The sequence below is a fragment of the Symphalangus syndactylus genome, chromosome 11, assembly GCF_028878055.3.
Source record: "Symphalangus syndactylus isolate Jambi chromosome 11, NHGRI_mSymSyn1-v2.1_pri, whole genome shotgun sequence".
NCBI lineage: Eukaryota > Metazoa > Chordata > Mammalia > Primates > Hylobatidae > Symphalangus > Symphalangus syndactylus.
Genome location: NC_072433.2, coordinates 63,254,777 through 63,271,910, shown reverse-complemented (window position 1 = coordinate 63,271,910; position 17,134 = coordinate 63,254,777). Strand labels below are relative to the sequence as shown.

At 46.7% G+C, this 17,134-nt stretch overlaps 1 protein-coding gene across 1 annotated transcript in view; it reads right to left on the bottom strand.

Moving 5' to 3' along the window:
- Positions 1-8,644, bottom strand: part of GPR139 (G protein-coupled receptor 139) — a 52,032-nt gene extending 43,388 nt beyond the window's left edge. The window contains exon 1 of the mRNA XM_055299043.2: positions 8,238-8,644. Coding sequence (XP_055155018.1) covers positions 8,238-8,364 — 127 coding nt within the window. The 5' untranslated portion in view covers positions 8,365-8,644. The remainder of the gene's footprint in view (positions 1-8,237) is intronic.
- Between the last annotated feature and the right edge of the window lie 8,490 nt (positions 8,645-17,134).

Sequence of the window (17,134 nt, the reverse complement as noted above, 5' to 3'; positions counted from 1 at the left end):
CTTGGCAACACTGAACCACAGGCTGGAAAGTGGAGTGGCAGTGGCACTTTCTAGCTCCCTAAGTCCCTATCTTGCCTGTTGTGGTCACTCCCACTTCTCTCGACCTGGTCTGAATGTTGGTTATCATTGAGGAGCGTTTGCTGCTGTTTTCTTATATGAAAGCTGAGAAGCAGTACTGAATACTGCCCTGTCATTTCTTCACTGTGTGACCTTGGGGAAGTGTCTCAAAGTTATCACCTGAAAAATGGGTGTAATACATGCCTCAAAGAATCGTCAAAGAATCATAAGTTAAATGAGGCCAGGCGCAGTGGCTCATACCTATAATCCCAGCACTTTGGGAAGCTGAGGTGGGTGGATCACTTGAGGCCAGGAGTTTGAGAACAGCCTGGCCAAAATGGTGAAACCCCATCTCTACTAAAAACACAAAAAAATGAGCCGGACATGGTGGCGCATGGCTATAATTCCAGCTGCTCGGGAGGCTGAGGCAGAAGAATCGCTTGAACCTGGGAGATGGAGCTTGCAGTGAGCTGAAATCGCGCCACTGCACTCCACACTCCAGCACGGGCGACATGGTGAGACTATCTCAAAAAAAAAAAAAAAGTTAAATAAGTTAATGCATTTGAAGTGTTTTGAAGAATGCTTAGTACATAGTAAGCACTATAAGTGTGTTAGCAATTATTAAGAGAAATAGTTTTTTTTTTTTGTTTGTTTTGTACATCTGTCTCTATAACTGCGAAAAAATAGATGAGGAGAGCCACAGCCTTTCAGAAAAACAGCAGAGAAGCATGATTCTTTGGGTAAGTGAAGCATTTCTTAAAAACTAGACTACTTTGTTCATTTACATTATCTGACTGCTCTTTTAAATATTTGAATTCAAGACACCTGGCCACTATTCTGTTTAAATATTTGAATTCAAGACACCTGGCCACTAAATTTCATGGTGCCCTCTGCAGGGCTGGCATTGGCTATCACCATTTGCCAATATGTTTCAGATCCACTTGGAGGTTCAGCGGCAGGACCCTTTCTGTTCATGATTCTGACTGCATTATCCAGGACAACCTTGCTGGTGGTGTTTGTTGGTCTCTGCCAGCTGTAGCTGAAGGCCATTTCATGTTCTGCACTGATATTATTTCTGGGAGTTTCACTGAATCACAGGCAACTCTTTTAGGAGGACAAATTCCCTAGGCTTATGATGGAATTGATTGCTTAATCCATTGGATCATTCTCTTCTAGTTTGCCAGGGCATGTTGTTTCATTTCTACGTTGAGTGAAATTGTGGATTCATGGAAAAGACCTATGCACAGAGTGATGTGTGGCTACAGGGCATTTACAAGGCTTGAGCACGTGGACATGTTAGACGATAAAACAATGCGAGATACTATTTGCCGAGCCCTTACAATGTGCGAGGCACTGTGAGAAGCCTTTGCATATTTTATTTCTAATTGTCACAGCAACCAATCCAGGGCACAGAAGGTTAATAGCATTTATTGAACTCTTACTCTATGTGAGAGTGAACATGTGCCGAGAATAGTGCTAAGCATTCTTGTAATTTCATTTAATCCTCAAAACAGCCCAATGAGAGAAGTATTGTTATTCCATCTCACAGCTGAAGAAACTGAGGCTCAGAGAAGGTGAGAAATTTGCCCAAGGTCACAGGTTAGCAGTCAGGGGCACAGGATTCAAACCCAGTCAGTTTGACTTCAGAGACCACTGGGATTAACTGCTAAACTCAACTGCCCATTTCTTGCAGATGGGAAAACCGGGGCTCAGAGAGGTGAAGTGTTATACCTGTGATCACACAGCAAACATGGTTTAGATACAGGATTTAAATCCACATCCAGTTCCAAAGCAATATATTTTACACTCAACCTCACAAAGCAAAACTAACATGATCGTTACAGAAACTAAGCAGGAGCGAAAACTACAAAAATGCTGTACTGGATCCCAGCCCAAAGCCAGCCCAGGCAGCCTCCAGCATAGCTACATCATTGGTCTATGCTCACGTCCTGTCCACGGGGCCATGTCTCCAACTACAGCAACACAGCGGAACCTGGCTCTCCTGGGCCTTTGAGAGACCCATTAATAATAACTTGGCCAAGGTCACACAGTGATTTATTGCCAGAGCAAACCTGGAATGATGAAGTGCTCTTTTTCTCACTGCTATAACAGGAGTCCTATGGTCAAGTGTGCCTAAAGATGAGTCATGCAGGTTACAAAGGTCAATTAGGCATGCCATTAGGGACTATTCAGAATTGGAGTGCTGGCCAGGCACAGTGGCTCTTGCCTGTAATCCCAGCACTTTGGGAGGCTGAGGTGGGTGGATCAGCCGAGGTCAGGAGTTTGAGACCAGCCTGACCAATGTGGAGAAACCCTGTCTCTACTAAAAATACAAAATTAGCTAGGCATGGTGGCACATGCCTGTAATCCCAGCTACTTGGGAGGCTGAGGAAGAAGAATCGCTTGAATCCGGGAGGCAGAGGTTGCAGTGAGCCAAGATTGCACCATTGCACTCCAGCCTGGGCAACTAGAGCAAAACTCCATCTCAAAAAAAAAAAAAAAAAAAAAGAATTGGAGTGCCTATGTGGTTTTGAAAGGGGCAGCCAACCAAGAAACTATGATTCAAATACACAATGGAATACAATACAGCTGTATAAAAGAATGAGAAAGCCATCGTGGATGATTAATATATTAACTGGAAAAAGAGTAAATGTGGGACAGTGTGTATAATGTGCTCATTTTAGGGACAGTGAAAAAAAAGGGAGAGTTGAAATCCATAATTCATATTTTCTCGGATATGCATGAAGATACACTGAAAGAATACATAAGAAACTAAAACACTAATAACAGTGGTTACCTCTGTGATGGTGGGTTTGAGAAGTGGTGAACAGGAGAAAGTGATGGAAGGGAGACTTTCCAATGTGTGCCTTTTTATGTTTTTAGGCTTTGAGTCACATGAATATCATTATCTATTTAATGCAAAAAAAAAAGAAGAAAGGAAAAATAAAATAAAGCAAGCAGCTATTCCTCAGCTCCAGAAAATTGCTGTCTTCTGGGCATGTGAATCTAACGTCAATTGTTCTGATATTTTTAAGGGAACTTGGAAATCTATTTTTTTAAATTTCCAATTTTTAATTTCAAATTATTCACTGGTAGTATATAAAAATACAATAGGTTTTTACATACTAACCATGTATCCTGCAAACACACTGAACTCACTTATTCTTAGGAGTTTTTTTGGTGTGGAGTCTTTGCGATTTTCTAGGAAGGCCATTGTATCATCTGTGAACCGAAACTACTTAGTTCCTTCCTTTCTGTATAAATTTTATTTCTTTTTCTTGCCTTATTGCACTGGCTAGGACTTCTTCTAGTACAATGTTTAATAGGAGTGGTGAGAGCAGTCATCCTTGCCTTGTTCTGGATCTTAGGGAAAAAGCATTCAGTTTTTTCATCATTAAATGTGTTGTAAGACATAAGTTATTTATAGATGCTCTTTATCAAGTTAAAGAAGTTATTTTTCTTTTCCTAGTTTGATGAGTTTTTATCACAAATTGATGTTAAATTTTATCAAATGCTTTTTCTGCATCTATTGAGATGGATCATATGCCTTAAAATTTTTTTTTTTAGTTTGTTAATATGATGAGTTATACTGAGTGATTTTCACATGTCGAACCAGTGTTGTATTCCTGGGATAAACTCAAGTTGATTCTGACGTGTTATTCCTCTTATATATTGCTGGATTAGATTTGCTAATATTTTGTTGATGATTTTTGTGTCTATGTTCATGAGGAACATCGGGTTGTAGTTTTCTTTTTTTGTAATGTCTTTGTCTGGTTTGGATAAAGCTGGTGTCACAAAGTGAGTTGGGATTTTTTCCTAATTTTTAAATGATGAAAAAATAACTTATAGAGTACTTACCATATTCCAGCCATTGTGCTCAGGGCTTAGCCCATTTAATCTTCACAGCAACCCTATGAACTGTAGACTATTCTTATAATCACCCCCAGTTTAAAGATGGAGAAACTGAGGCACAGACTGGTTAAAATCACTTGCCCAAGGTCATATAACTTGTAAACAGCACAGCCAGGACTCAGACCCCAGAGCTCCAGCTCCAGAGTGTGTCCTTTTAACCTGTTTATTCCATTTTCTCTCATTAAAGATGTTTACAAGGTAAAGAAAACATATCTGCAGGCCTCAGTCCAGCTGACAGATCACCAGTTTTCTACTTCTAGTTGACAACAATGGTAACTACCATGTGTCAGGCTTATTTACTATCTGCCAGGCTACAAACTCATCATCTGCCTTCATCTTGCACCAACCCTCAAAGGCAGATGTTACAGATGTTATCATCCTCACTTGGCAGTGGTGGAAATGCACCCTTCTGCTGGGCGACATGCAGTTTCAAGCTATCATTTCTTTCCTCACCTTGTCTTTCTGCACATCCATGGCACTCTTTAGAAGGTAATTTTTTTTTAAATCTCTCAAATCTCAGTTTAATTTCACACTGCTCCTTCCTTATCAAGCTGGCCCACCCATCCTCCCTCTCACTCTCTTCCCCCAGGGGCTCAAGTTCATCATTTTCTCCTGCATTGCTGTCTCTTTTGTACTGTCTCATTCCAGTTGGCCCAATGAGTGTCCCAATCCTTCCTTTTTGGCTCTGCTGACTTATTTTGTGTGTCTCGAGAAGTAAGAAACATCTTGCCTACTTAAAAAGGAGGAGGAAAGAGGAAAAGAGATGGAGTTTTAGGAACAAGTGGGACACTGATTTTCTCCACAGAGCACAGAAAAGAGGGACACAGGTTAGTTCAAACAACTGCCTGGCAGTAATGAAGGTGAAGCCATACAACAAAATTGCACTGTTTGCCTTATTGCACTGTTTAATAAGGCAGCATGTATGCATGCTGGCTTGACTGTGCGACAGTAGATAAGATGCTTCGTTTTTCTGAGTCTCAGTTTGTTCATTGTAAAATGAGTTTGAAGACAGGTATAGGTCACAGAGGTGTGGCAGGGATTAAGTGTAATACTATAGGTGACAGAGATCCAGTGTGGAGAAGGCACTGAGTGAGGAATAAGTGCTTTTCTTGGACAAGGCACTGTGCCAAGCCATTTTTACGTAGATGATCTTATTTCATATATACCACCTGTGTGGGTAACAGGTACTACTGTTGCCCCCGTTTTGCAGATGGGGAAAATTATGATGAAGAGAGGTGAACAGTTCTTAAGTGGCAAAGCTGTACCCATATTTCACATTAGAATTCCTTCAATCCTACACCAACCAGTTAAAAATTAGACTGTCTGGGGCAATCCCCTAGCTCTTCTTCCCAACCTAGAGACTGAAGGTAGTCAGAGACATCCACCACTTTCCTGTGATACTAGCTCTGCTGTTGCTAAACATTCAGGCACTCCCCATCCATCCCTCAGTTCCCACCCACGTCTCCAACCACTACTGCCAGAATTTGGGAAACTTGGGGTGAGTCCACTGCCAGGAATAGTGATTCAATTAAAATCTCAGTTTTCAACAATGTGAGCAAGACCTGCGGTCTGTTACTCCACACCCAGCAAAGCTGTGTCTCCCAGTCAGTGGTGGAGTAATGAGAGTTTGCTAATTGCTAGTGGATGGGGAAGGGAGGTGATGGGTGGGGACCACTGTGGTGAGCTCAACACGAGGAGTTACATGCTGACCTGAATGCTTTCTTCTGTGTATCTCAGTCCCTCCTCTGGTCACTGGTGGGGCTGAGCAAGCAGACCCCCCTCCTTACAACTTGATCAGCTTCATGATAACTATGACTGCAGCGGTGCAGTGTCAATCAACGAATGTCAGGCACCAAGGCGAGCGTTTCACTTGTGCTATCATCTGCAGCAACATCCTTACTTCTCAACACCACTCCAGGGGATAGCTACCCTCATAATTCCCATTTTACAGTTGGGGAAACTGAGGCACAGAGACATGAAAAGCTTGCAACCTCACCCCAGCAGAACCTGGATTAACACTCACTCTTCATTGCCAGGACATGCTTGTCTCCCCTTATGGTTTTAAGAGAATGACTTAAAGAATTCACCTTTGAACCAGCCTTGTGGGCTGTTAACAAAACTGCTAACAGACCAAGACTTTTGATTAAGCCTGGCCTCCCCAATCATTCTTCTCTAGGTTGCTTGGTCCTTATGCATCCATCTGCTGTCTTTGGAATCATGCGCTTCCATTTGGGAGCTCCTGGAACTCAGAGACTGCATCCTAGGTGTCTTTGTGTCCTTTTGACACCCAGTTAATACTTGGCATACCATAGTGGCCAAAACTATTAGTTGAGGGTATGAAGACATCAACAACAGCTAAATCCTAATCCTAGCTTCATACTTTTAAGTTCCCAAACTCTGGGCTAAGCCTGTGGCTAGCACAGTGCCTGGCATACAGTAGATGTCAATGCTGTGTGTCAGGAAGGCCCTAGCTGGCATAGGAGTTGGGATGTGAAGGTGCGAGGTACCTTGGCTTCCACCTTGAGGTCTTTGAAGGCCTAAGCTTTTCCTCATTTTCTCCATCCTCTTGTCCCTGCTTTGAACTCTTGAAGGGTCAACCTCTGCTTGTCTTTGTTTCTGTCCCTTAAATGGTTTCATTAGAAAAGCCTGGGATAGTGAGTGAGTGAGTGGCTACCTCACTCAGTAGAGGAGGTGCAAGGGTGGGTGGATTGTTGGGGGGACATTCTGATGGGAAGGCTGAGGGGGAAAGAGGTTCTGACACTTTTCCGGTTCAGCAAGCATCACCAAATAACCAACCTTCTCAAAAACTCATTTCCCAAAACAGTGCTCTGGGGAGAGAAGCTCGGAAGGGCTGAAAAGGGGAGGTGGAACCTGGACTGAAATCAATCCCAGCTCAAGGTAATTACAGGACATGTGCTACCACCCCGGCAGGGCAAATCAGAGGCTGAGCTGCTCTCCTAGGGCAGCCAGGGCGATTAGTTAGGAATAAAAGCCTCATCACTGGCTTGGGGAGAGAGGCTCACGCTATTAAACTTGCGCTTTCTCATGCCTGCCAAATTTGGGAGGGGGGATTTATTGAAACAATCTCATCAGGGGCCCTGACTGCCAAGCCGAATGTTTGGGAAAGGAAATCTCAGCCAGGCTCTCAGAAATCCAGCTCCCAAGTTCCCAGGATCGCAAGATACTAAGGTTCGCAGACTAAGAGATGACTAGGGAGATGATGCTAAGATTTTAGGCTGTACACTGGATTTTTTTCTCTTTCTCTCTGCTTCTTTCAGTCCCTCTCTCCTCTCTGCATGCAAGTAATCTTTAGGAATCTATCTGCCACTGAGACTGCCTGCAAGGAGGGTCCGCCCAAAGCTGGAGCCCCAGGAAAAAAACCTTTCTCTCTCTCTCTCGCTCTCTCTCGAACACAGCCCAGGCAAGCACTCCCTCCTTCTCGGCAGCTCAGCTCTCTTCAGGAATTCAGCACAAGTCTCAGCCACACTTTGGAAAGGACATTAAGATGTGGGACCAGCCAGACATCCGCAGCAGCCGTGAGCTGCCCAGGGTGGGTAGACCTGGAGGCCAAGCCAGGGGGCCAGGCATGTCCTCAAGGAGACTGTGACCTCCTGAGGTGGCAACCACCGCAGGCTGCCCTGTGTGTCTCTGCACCCTTGCCCTGGCCAGGGCATGGTCCTAGAGCCAACCCCTGATTCTCCTTAGCCAGCTGGGAGACCCTTTTCTTGCTAGGCATCCTTTCTCCATTCCAGTGCCCCCCGAGCGAGAGAGTGCTCAATGTCAGGGTCTCCAGCTTCATCTCGTGTCAGGCGGGGACACGCAGAGGGGCAGAGGTGCCCCAAGTGGGGTGGACGTGCAGGGGCCACGAGAGAAGGGAAGCCTCCAGGAAGCCTTCTGTCCAGAACATGCAGTCAAGCCAAACACACACAAAGCCCTCTACGCCCCCACCCCATGAAAGCCGCCCCCTCCAGATGCGCGCACAAATGCACCTTCGAATCCATGCTCACATGCCCAGCCCATCGCCCGCCGTCACAGTCATGACACACACACGCGCGCGCGCGCACACACACACACAGACACACACGGTCCCCAGCTAGGGCACAGCAACTTCCTTTCCCCCCGTGTGGAAATGTCCATAGTTGCCCTTAAAGCTTAAACTTTTTCCGACGGGGCGCCAGGGAACGCACGGGGGAGGACGGGGGATTCTGGGTAGGGTTGCCCGGCACTTGGGGGTCCTGTCTTCCCTCCCTCTCCCCCACGCCCCTCACCTGGTAAACCGAGGCACAGCAAGAGGCTGTAGTAGACCACGGGCACGAAACCCAAGCCGCAGGCCGAGCCGGGGGACCACCAAGACAGCGAGCTGTTGGCTGCGAGGTGGGCGTGAGTGTGCTCCATGAGCGCGCCCCTCGCTCCCCTTGCCGCTTCGCGCCCGGCCTGCCAGCCCGACTCTGGTCGCCGGCTAGGTGGTGGCGGCGGCGGAGGCAGCAGCTGGAGCAGCAGCGCCTCTCTCCCCGCAGGACTGGCTCCTACCCTTGGCCGTGATCCCCTCTGCTCTCTCCGCACCTGCCCGCCCGGAGTCCTGGTTCAGCCCTCCCGCAGGGCGCGGGGAGCAGGGTGCGGGGCGCGCGGCGCGGGGCCTCGGGAGGGGCTCCCGGAGCCCGTCTGTGCGCCTCCCACCTCGGACCCGCTCCACTCCCGCCTCAAAGCCGGGGGGCTGGGACGCCGCTCCCCGCAGCCAATCAGCGGCTGCCTGGACGCGGAGTGTTTGTGGGGTGGGAGGGATGCGGAAGAGCAGGGGGTCCCAGCCGCCTCGCTTGGCTCCAGTTTCAGGGGAGAAGATGCTGTTAGACCTGGGAACCCCGAAGGAAGACCGGAGTGGAAAACAGGCTACCCCCCATCTCCAACCCCGAGGGAGGGGCGTGGTGTGGGTGGGATCTGCCTCTCCCGCAGCGGTTCCTCACTCCTCCAGCACGTCCTCAGTTTGCCTTTCTCCACTCTCCTCGCAGCCACCTCTCTTGCCCCTCGCCAATGCTTCCCGGCCATCTCCAGATAGAGGATTCTATACCTAGGGCAAAGAACGGGGTAAGGGGTGGGGCTGTTGGAGCAGCGAGGATGCTAAAGCGTTGTCGGTTTTCCTGGACAAGGGAAGCTGAGCTTGCCAGCTCTGGAAAGAGGGGTGCGTGCATCCCTGTGCGTGTGTGTGGCGACTCTGGGGGTGGCCGCCGGTGGACTGTCCCCTAACTGGAGTGCGTTTGAAGAGGATACAGACCGGCTAAGAGAAGCCCCTCCTGCATGCCGCCCTTCAGTCAGGAATAAGGATGTTGCAGCCACTCAAACACGCACTCGCCCACGCTCACACAAAGACACACAATACCCAGGCATGCGGTGTACTCACACGCTCACTCAGGCATGGGTATGCCCTCCCATCGCACACCTAGACCCTTGAAAACACGCAGGCATCCTCATCACTGTGCACAAGACCACACTCACGGGACGCTCCAAACATACAAAAACGCACGCGGGAGTCACGGGGGCTTGTCTAGAGTGCTTGAAGGTTGTGTGAAGGGTAGCACTCGTAAAGCAGGTGGGATCCAAGCAATGTGGGTGGGTGGTCCTTTCTCCTCTGGGCAGGCAGGCGGAGGGTTCCCGGTGTGGCCACCACAGAGTTGAGGAGAAAGAGAGAGATAGAGAGAGAGAGAGAGAGAGAGAGTGAGTCTGTCTGGGGCTCAAGACAGTGAGTGTGAGAGAGTTAAAGATTCTGCAGGAATACCCAGGCCAGGCATCCCCAGGAGCAAACTGTAGCAGCTGCCTATGCAAAGAGCTGTGATGGGTCTGAGAAGCCTAAGACCCCCCCCCAACCCCCCCCCACCCCCGCTGCTTCCCAACGCCCCTCACCCCTCTATCACGTCCATTCCTGGAGACAAAGAACTGGCTGAGCTTTCCCCAGCCTCTTCTAGGTCTCCCAACGTGGAGCAGACCCCTGGCCCTCAAGACCAGCAAAGAGCATGTATCCAGTTCTTGTCTTTGTTAGGGGTTACCGCAGGCAGGGATGGGGGACGATCTAGGGCAGAGCGGAAATCCCCAAAGCATACAGAGTCAGGCAGTCTGCATAAGGGGGGCATCTACTGGATCTAGCTGGGTCTGTGGTAAGCAAGGAGGCACGTGGCCCCACAAAAGGGCAGATTACAGAGTCACATGGACCCAGCCCAGTGAGGCCAGGTCTGAGATTTCAAGCCCCATTAGATACTGAATTTTTATTGTGACCTCTCTTGATTAAATATGACTACTGCAAACACAAAGAAAACAAGAACACCAATGCACTGATGAATAAAGCCGTGAGGCTGGCCATTGTAGAAGCTCAATAAATAATTGTTCAAAAACCTATAGACTGGATTGGTCTGCAGGCAGCTAGACTGAGATGAGAAGTTGGGAATAGCCAGGGGCGAGGGGAAATGTATGTGATCTGACAAAGCCCTCCTACTCTCTTCAAAGACGCCCTCTGCATTGGGAATGATGGATAAGGCTTCTGGGCTTTTGCACTGGCCATTCCCTTTGCCTGGAATGTTCTTCCTCTGCACAGCTACAGGAAGCTGTTTCCTCACCTTCTTAGGGTCTTTGCTTATACATCATTTTCTCTTTGAAGCTTTCCCTTATAATCCTATTTACCATTGAAATCTCTACTCCCCTCCCTATTGAAATCTCTATTCCTCTCCCACCTCAAAGTATTCACATCCTCTGTCCCTCCCTGCTTAATTTTTCTGCATAGCGTATAGCGCCATCAGCAGGCCATACACGTTGTATTTATTTACTTTACTTTCTCTTAGAAAGGCAGGGTCTTTTGTCTGTGTTGTTCCTGGTTGCATCTCAGCTTCATGCGGTGCCTGCATGCTGCAGACTCTCAATAGACATTGAAAGGATGAAAGGACTCAGCACCCAGCGCCTGCAGGGAGATGAGTTTATCTTTGCTTGTCTTTGCAGGCCAGGGTCTCAGAATGCTGTTGGGGTTAGGGGGATTTAGCATATAATGATCATGTATGACTAGTCACTCCAAAAATGATTTGAGTGGTTTGAATTCACAGAACTACAAACTTGGCTAGGCAGAGGGACTGGACTGCATGGGAAATCTTGATGGACCTTATTGTGTCTGAACCTTTATTTCTCCATGTAAAACGGGGATGAAAGAAACCAGGTATGCCTTTGTCCCAGGAATGCTGAGCTGGGAGAAAAAGAGGGGCGTGGTGTGAATGGTGCAGACTGCAGTTCTGGAGAATGGGGAATTGGATTGGGTCCTCTGCTGGCTCCGTCAGGAACGCTGGCAGTTTGTCAAGGTCCAAGTTTCCTGGAAAATGGATAGTTTGGATGAGAAGACTTTTTTTTTTTCTTTTGAAGAGATGGGTCGCACTATGTTGCACGGACTTGTCTCAAACTCCTGCCTCAGCCTCTCAAAGTGCTGGGATTATGGTCATGAGCCAATGCACCTGGCCTGGATGAGAAGATCTTTAAAGACTTAGGTCAAGCTTTGAGTGTTCCTGGGTCCCAGGGAATGGGCAGGATGAGTTAACAACAAAAGTCTGTTTAATTTTGCTTAAGGGGCTGATCCACTTGATTGGTTCTGTGTGACAATGGCAGACTCAGTTCAACAACAGTGGTTGGCTGAATTCATTCATTTATTCATTCTTTCAGCAGAATGTTACTGGACACGTAACATATGCTGATCAGGACCAGCCACATAATTTGCAAGGCCCAGTGCAAAATAAAAATGCGAGGTCTCTTGTTCAAAAATTATTAAGAATTTCAAGACACCAAGAGTAGAGCATTAAACCAAGCATGGAGCCCTTCCAAGCATAGGACCTTGAGTGACTACATAGGTCAAACATCCATGAGGCCAGTCCTGCTTAGGAGACACAGGTGAGTGATAAGAGTTAACATTTACTGAGGGTTTGTTAAGAGACAGCCACGACTTAACTCATTGCATCTTCATTATCACAATGGAAGGAAGGTACAATCATTAGCCCCATTTCACAGATGAGAAAACCAAGGCAGAGAGAAGTTTAGTAATTTGCCCAAGACCACCTGGTTGGAATTGAATCCAAGGCAGTTGGCTCCAGAGCCTGTGCTGAAACCCTCAGGAGCTCAGACTAGTGGAAGGATAGGTAAGTGATAGGAAACGTCACACACTGTCATGTAGGCTCTTTGTAGCATGAAGGCAGGATCTTCATCTGTCTTATCCTTCACTGTATCCTTAGTGCCAAGAGCAGTGCCAGGTAGGTGTCCAGAAGTAAATCTTAGATTAGTTAATAAATAAATATAATAGAAATAGATACAGAATTTTAGAGGAGGAGTTTCACACTTGAATACCTGTGAGCCTGGGCAGGTAATAAATATTCTTCACTGTCTTTTCCTTTTTTTTTTTTTTTGAGTCAGTCTTGCTCTGTCACCCAGGCTGTAGTGCAGTGGTATGATCTCAGCTCACTGCAAGCTCCGCCTCCCAGGTTCACTCCGTTCTCCTGCCTCAGCCTCCTGAGTAGCTGGGACTACAGGCGTGCGCCACCATGCCCGGCTAATTTTTTTTGTATTTTTAGTAGAGACGGGGTTTCACTGTGTTAGCTAAGATGGTCTTGATCTCCTGACCTCATGATCCTCCTGCTTTGGCGTTTTTTTTTTTTTTTTTTTTTGAGACAGAGTCTTGCTCTTGTCACCCAGGCTGGAGTGCACTGCAGCCTCTGCTTCCTGGGTTCAAGAGATTCTCCTGCCTCAGCCTCCCAAGTAGCTGGCATTATAGTCACCCGCCACCATGCCTGACTAATTTTTGTGTTTTTAGTAGAGATGAGGTTTCACCATATTGGTCAGGATGGTCTCAAACTCCTGATCTCAAGTGATCCACCTGCCTCGGCCTCCCAAAGTGCTGGGATTACAGGCATGAGCCACTGTGCCCTGCCGCATTCTTCACTTTCATAGGAAATATGCCATCTTCCATTTTTCCTGGAAACTCTTGGTCCTCTTGGTCTAGATTCTGTTTGTCCACCTTTTGATAGAGGCAGTGGTATGAAGGGATAATTCTTTAAGATAAATAACAACATAAACATAACTTAAATTGCAACTAACACTTTACTCAGAGTTGGGAAGGCAATAGGGAGTAGTGGGGACTGTAACAAACTAGATGTGTGTATGCTAGCCACTGTATGGGGTTCTGGGTATACAATTGTTTTTAAAAGCTGACATGGTCTCTGCTTTCCTGGATCTTTAAGTCAAGTGCAAGATATAGGCATGAATCAATTCATACACACACACACACACACACACACACACACACACACACACACGGATAATTTGCTCAAGGGGCTGATCCACTTGATTGGTTCTGAATGACAATGGCACACTCAAGCCAACTGTGGTTGGAGCTTGGATAAGGGCTATAAAACAAAGTGAAAGGAAAGAGCCAGCATGCACCAAGGAGTCAAGGAAAATTCTATGTAGTCTTGCAGTCAGGGAAGGCTTCTCTGAGGAAGTGATATTTGAGCTGAGATGTGAAGGATAAGTAAGGATTAAGAGATGAAGGATAAGTAGGTGAAGGGATGTTGGTCTAGGGGTGAGAGGAGCATCCCAGGTAGAAGAAAGAGGCAGTGCAGGCCGGGCGCGGTGGCTCACGCTTGTAATCCCAGCACTTTGGGAGGCCGAGGCGGGCGGATCACAAGGTCAGGAGATCGAGACCACGGTGAAACCACGTCTCTACTAAAAAAAATACAAAAAATTAGCCGGGCGTGGTGGCAGGCGCCTGTAGTCCCAGCTACTCGGAGAGGCTGAGGCAGGAGAATGGCGTGAACCCGGGACACGGAGCTTGCAGTGAGCCAAGATTGTGCCACTGCACTCCAGCCTGGGCGAAAGAGCAAGACTCCGTCTCAAAAAAAAAAAAAAAAAAGAAGAAAGAGGCAGTGCAAAGGCCCTGGGGTGGGAGTGAGAAGAACCCTTTGAGGAGGTGGGAGACCAGGGGAGGGGAGAGAGAGAGAGAGAGAGTGTAGGTGCAGTACAAGCAGATCCATGCAGTTAGACAGTGGCTGGGGTCTTGTAGGCTATGGGGAGGAGTTTGGTCTTTATCCATGGTTTTAAGCAGGGGAGTGCTGTGATTATATTTGCATTTTCAAATACTATGTCAGGGAGGTGGAGAATTGATGGAAAAGAGGCAAGACTAGAAGTAGGTAGATGAGTTTCGAGGTTGTCATGTTGGATATGTGAGAAATGATAGTGGCTTGGACTAGGGTGGTATTGATGGAGTAGGCTGCATTCCAGAAGTTAGGAGAGTGTGTGTGCAAAGAAAGAGGGAGAGGGAAAGGCAAAGTGAGAAAGGGAGTTAGGAGGGAAAGAGAGTAAAGAGTCAGCTAGAGAGAGAGGGAGAGACAGAGATGTGGAGAGAGACACAGAGAGACGGAGATAGATGAATAGACAGATAGATTGATAGGAAGTGAAATGCAAACACACAGTGATTATGATTAAGGTGGTTCTAGATGGAAGGGCTGATGAAATGGGGCTTGTAGCACCCTGGGTCCACATGGCTGAATCCTCTGTCCTCCCACTTCCTACAGACTGTAGCTTGCCCTCTGGTTTCTCCCTGCTTTTCAGAACTCCTTTAAAGGATAACCTTGACCTCCAAATCTTTCCTGACCTGCACATCCCCATTTACCTCCCACATGGGCAGTCTTTCTCCTGAAACATCTCTTACCACATTGTGTTGCCACGGAAAGGTTATCTGTTATCTGCCCTTCCTGCATTTAGATCACCTCCTGGCAAGGGACGTATCCTTCATCCTGGAATGTTCAATGCAGAACCTAATTGCAGTGCAAGCAGTGTAACTGTCAACTGTTGAGGCTTAAATCCAGACCTGGGTTTGAATCCCAGCTCAGCTCCCTTAGTAACCGTGTATTCCCCAGGACTCTTTTTATTCAAATTGATGAAGAAAAACTTAAACTAGTTTAATTTTCAAAAAGGAATGTATTGGCTCTTATTACTGAAAAGTATAGAAGTTTGCCTGACTGCAGGCCTGGCTGATCCAGGTGCAAAAGCATACCTGGCTTTTTCCATCAATGGCTTCTGCTTTGCCTTGATTAGCTGCATTCTTAAGCAGGTTTTTACAATATAATAAAAAGATGGACACCATCATCCCTAGATTTATCCTATCAGATTAATAACCAGAGCTAAAAGAGAATTGGAACAAAAGTCCTGGGAAAGACCCCTGATGAACCAACCTGGGTCAGGGACTCATCTCAATTAAACTCACAAGTTTGAGTTAGATTTCTATAGCCAACAAAATATATATATATACTGATTGCAACGTATGTTGCATGTGTCCAGTGACAAAGCCAAGAGAAGGGGTAAGTTCTTCCCAAACCACATTGACTGTGAGAGGAGGTGGATCATGTATTCAAAGAAAAGTTGGGATTCCATAACAGGAGGAATGGAAATAAATGATGGGCAGGCTGCATGTTTGTGAGCTGAATTCAGCCCAAGGGATACCAGTTTGCTGGTCCTGTTAGATTTACATGGTATGTTTTACTTTAAAAAGTTAAATAGATTTTGGTTTTTAGAGATGTTTTAGATTCACAGCAATATTGAATTGAAGGTACAGAGATTTTCCAAATGCCCTCTGTCCCCACACAGGCATAGCCTCCCCTATTATCAACATCCTGCACAAGAGCAGTCCATTTGTTACAACTGACGAGCCTATGTGAACACATCGCTATCACCTAAGGTCCATAGTTTATATTAGCGTTAGAGTTTTCAGTGTTGTACATTCTGTGGGTTTGGACAAATGTATAATGACATGTACCCACCATTATAGTATCATCCAGAGTAGTTTCACTGTCCTAAAAATCCTCCATGCTTTATCTGTAGATCCCTTGCTCTGTCCCCCAACCTATGTGTTTTATTTCTGGGGGTCAAAAATATCTTCTGTGTGAACTGTAAACAAATACAACTCTAGTTCATGCTGAAGTTCTGGGTTGAAGTGTACTAATGCCTGCCACTTTAAAATGCAACAAAAGATAGGCCAGGCGCAGTGGCCCACGCCTGTAATCCCAGCACTTTGGGAGGCCGAGGCAGGTGGATCATGAGGTCAGGAGTTCAAGACCAGCCTGGCCAACATGGTGAAACCCCGTCTCTACAAAAAATACAAAAATTAGCTGGGCATGGTGGTACATGCCTGTAATCCCAGCTACTCAGGAGGCAGCGGCAGGAGAATTGCTTGAACCGGGACCCAGGAGGCAGAGGTTGCAGTGAGCCAAGATCATGCCACTGCACTCCAGCCTGGGCTACAGAGCGAGACTCCGTCTCAAAAAATAAATAAAAATAAAAAAATTAAAAGGATTGATGGATAGCTAGAAGAATGGATAGAGGAGTAGATATACCTTAAAGCAAGGAGATGTTAGTGGTAGAATCTAGGTCATGGGTAGATGGGTTTCAGTGGAAACATTTTTCAACTTTTATGTCTGCTTGAAAATTATCATAGTAAAATGTAGGAAAACGTGTTTTGTGCAGTGTGTCTTGGCCAAGTATGTTATTACAAGCAATTGTTGAAACTAACGTCTCCTGGTGGTGTTGCAATTCTTTAGAAGCTTAGCCTTTGGAGTTGGTGCGGAAGACAATTGCTTCCCTGCGATTAGGCTGTCAAAATGGCACCTGATATTTTCCTCTGATGCTCTCAGCTCTCCATTGACCTTGGCCTGCTCTGCTAGAGCTTTTACCAGTTTGTCTTTGATGGCGGGCTCTTGTTTGCTTTCCAGTTAAGAACTATAGCATGGTGTTTTTCTGCTGTTTGTTTTACTCCACACGTGTAGCTTCTTGTTGAGGATGTCTTGGTGAACAGCTGAGGATCTCTTGTAGCAATCACTCACAACAGTTCTTTGAGGTGCACGTCAGTTCTTACCGAGTTTGGATAGAGCCTTTTGTTGCTTGTCACTGACTTTTCAAGGCGGTCAGGGGCAGCCACAGAGCAGGATGGGAATATTTCCACAATTGCTTGCCTGCCTGCCTCCTAAAGCCCGGCAAGGGGGAAAGACAAAGAATCCAAGCTGCACCTGGGTAAATTTCATCAGGATATGATGAATGATCGTAGATGAAGTGAAGGAAATGGGGTCCTGAGAGGAAGGGGAAGGCAAGGGTTAGGGGTATGTGT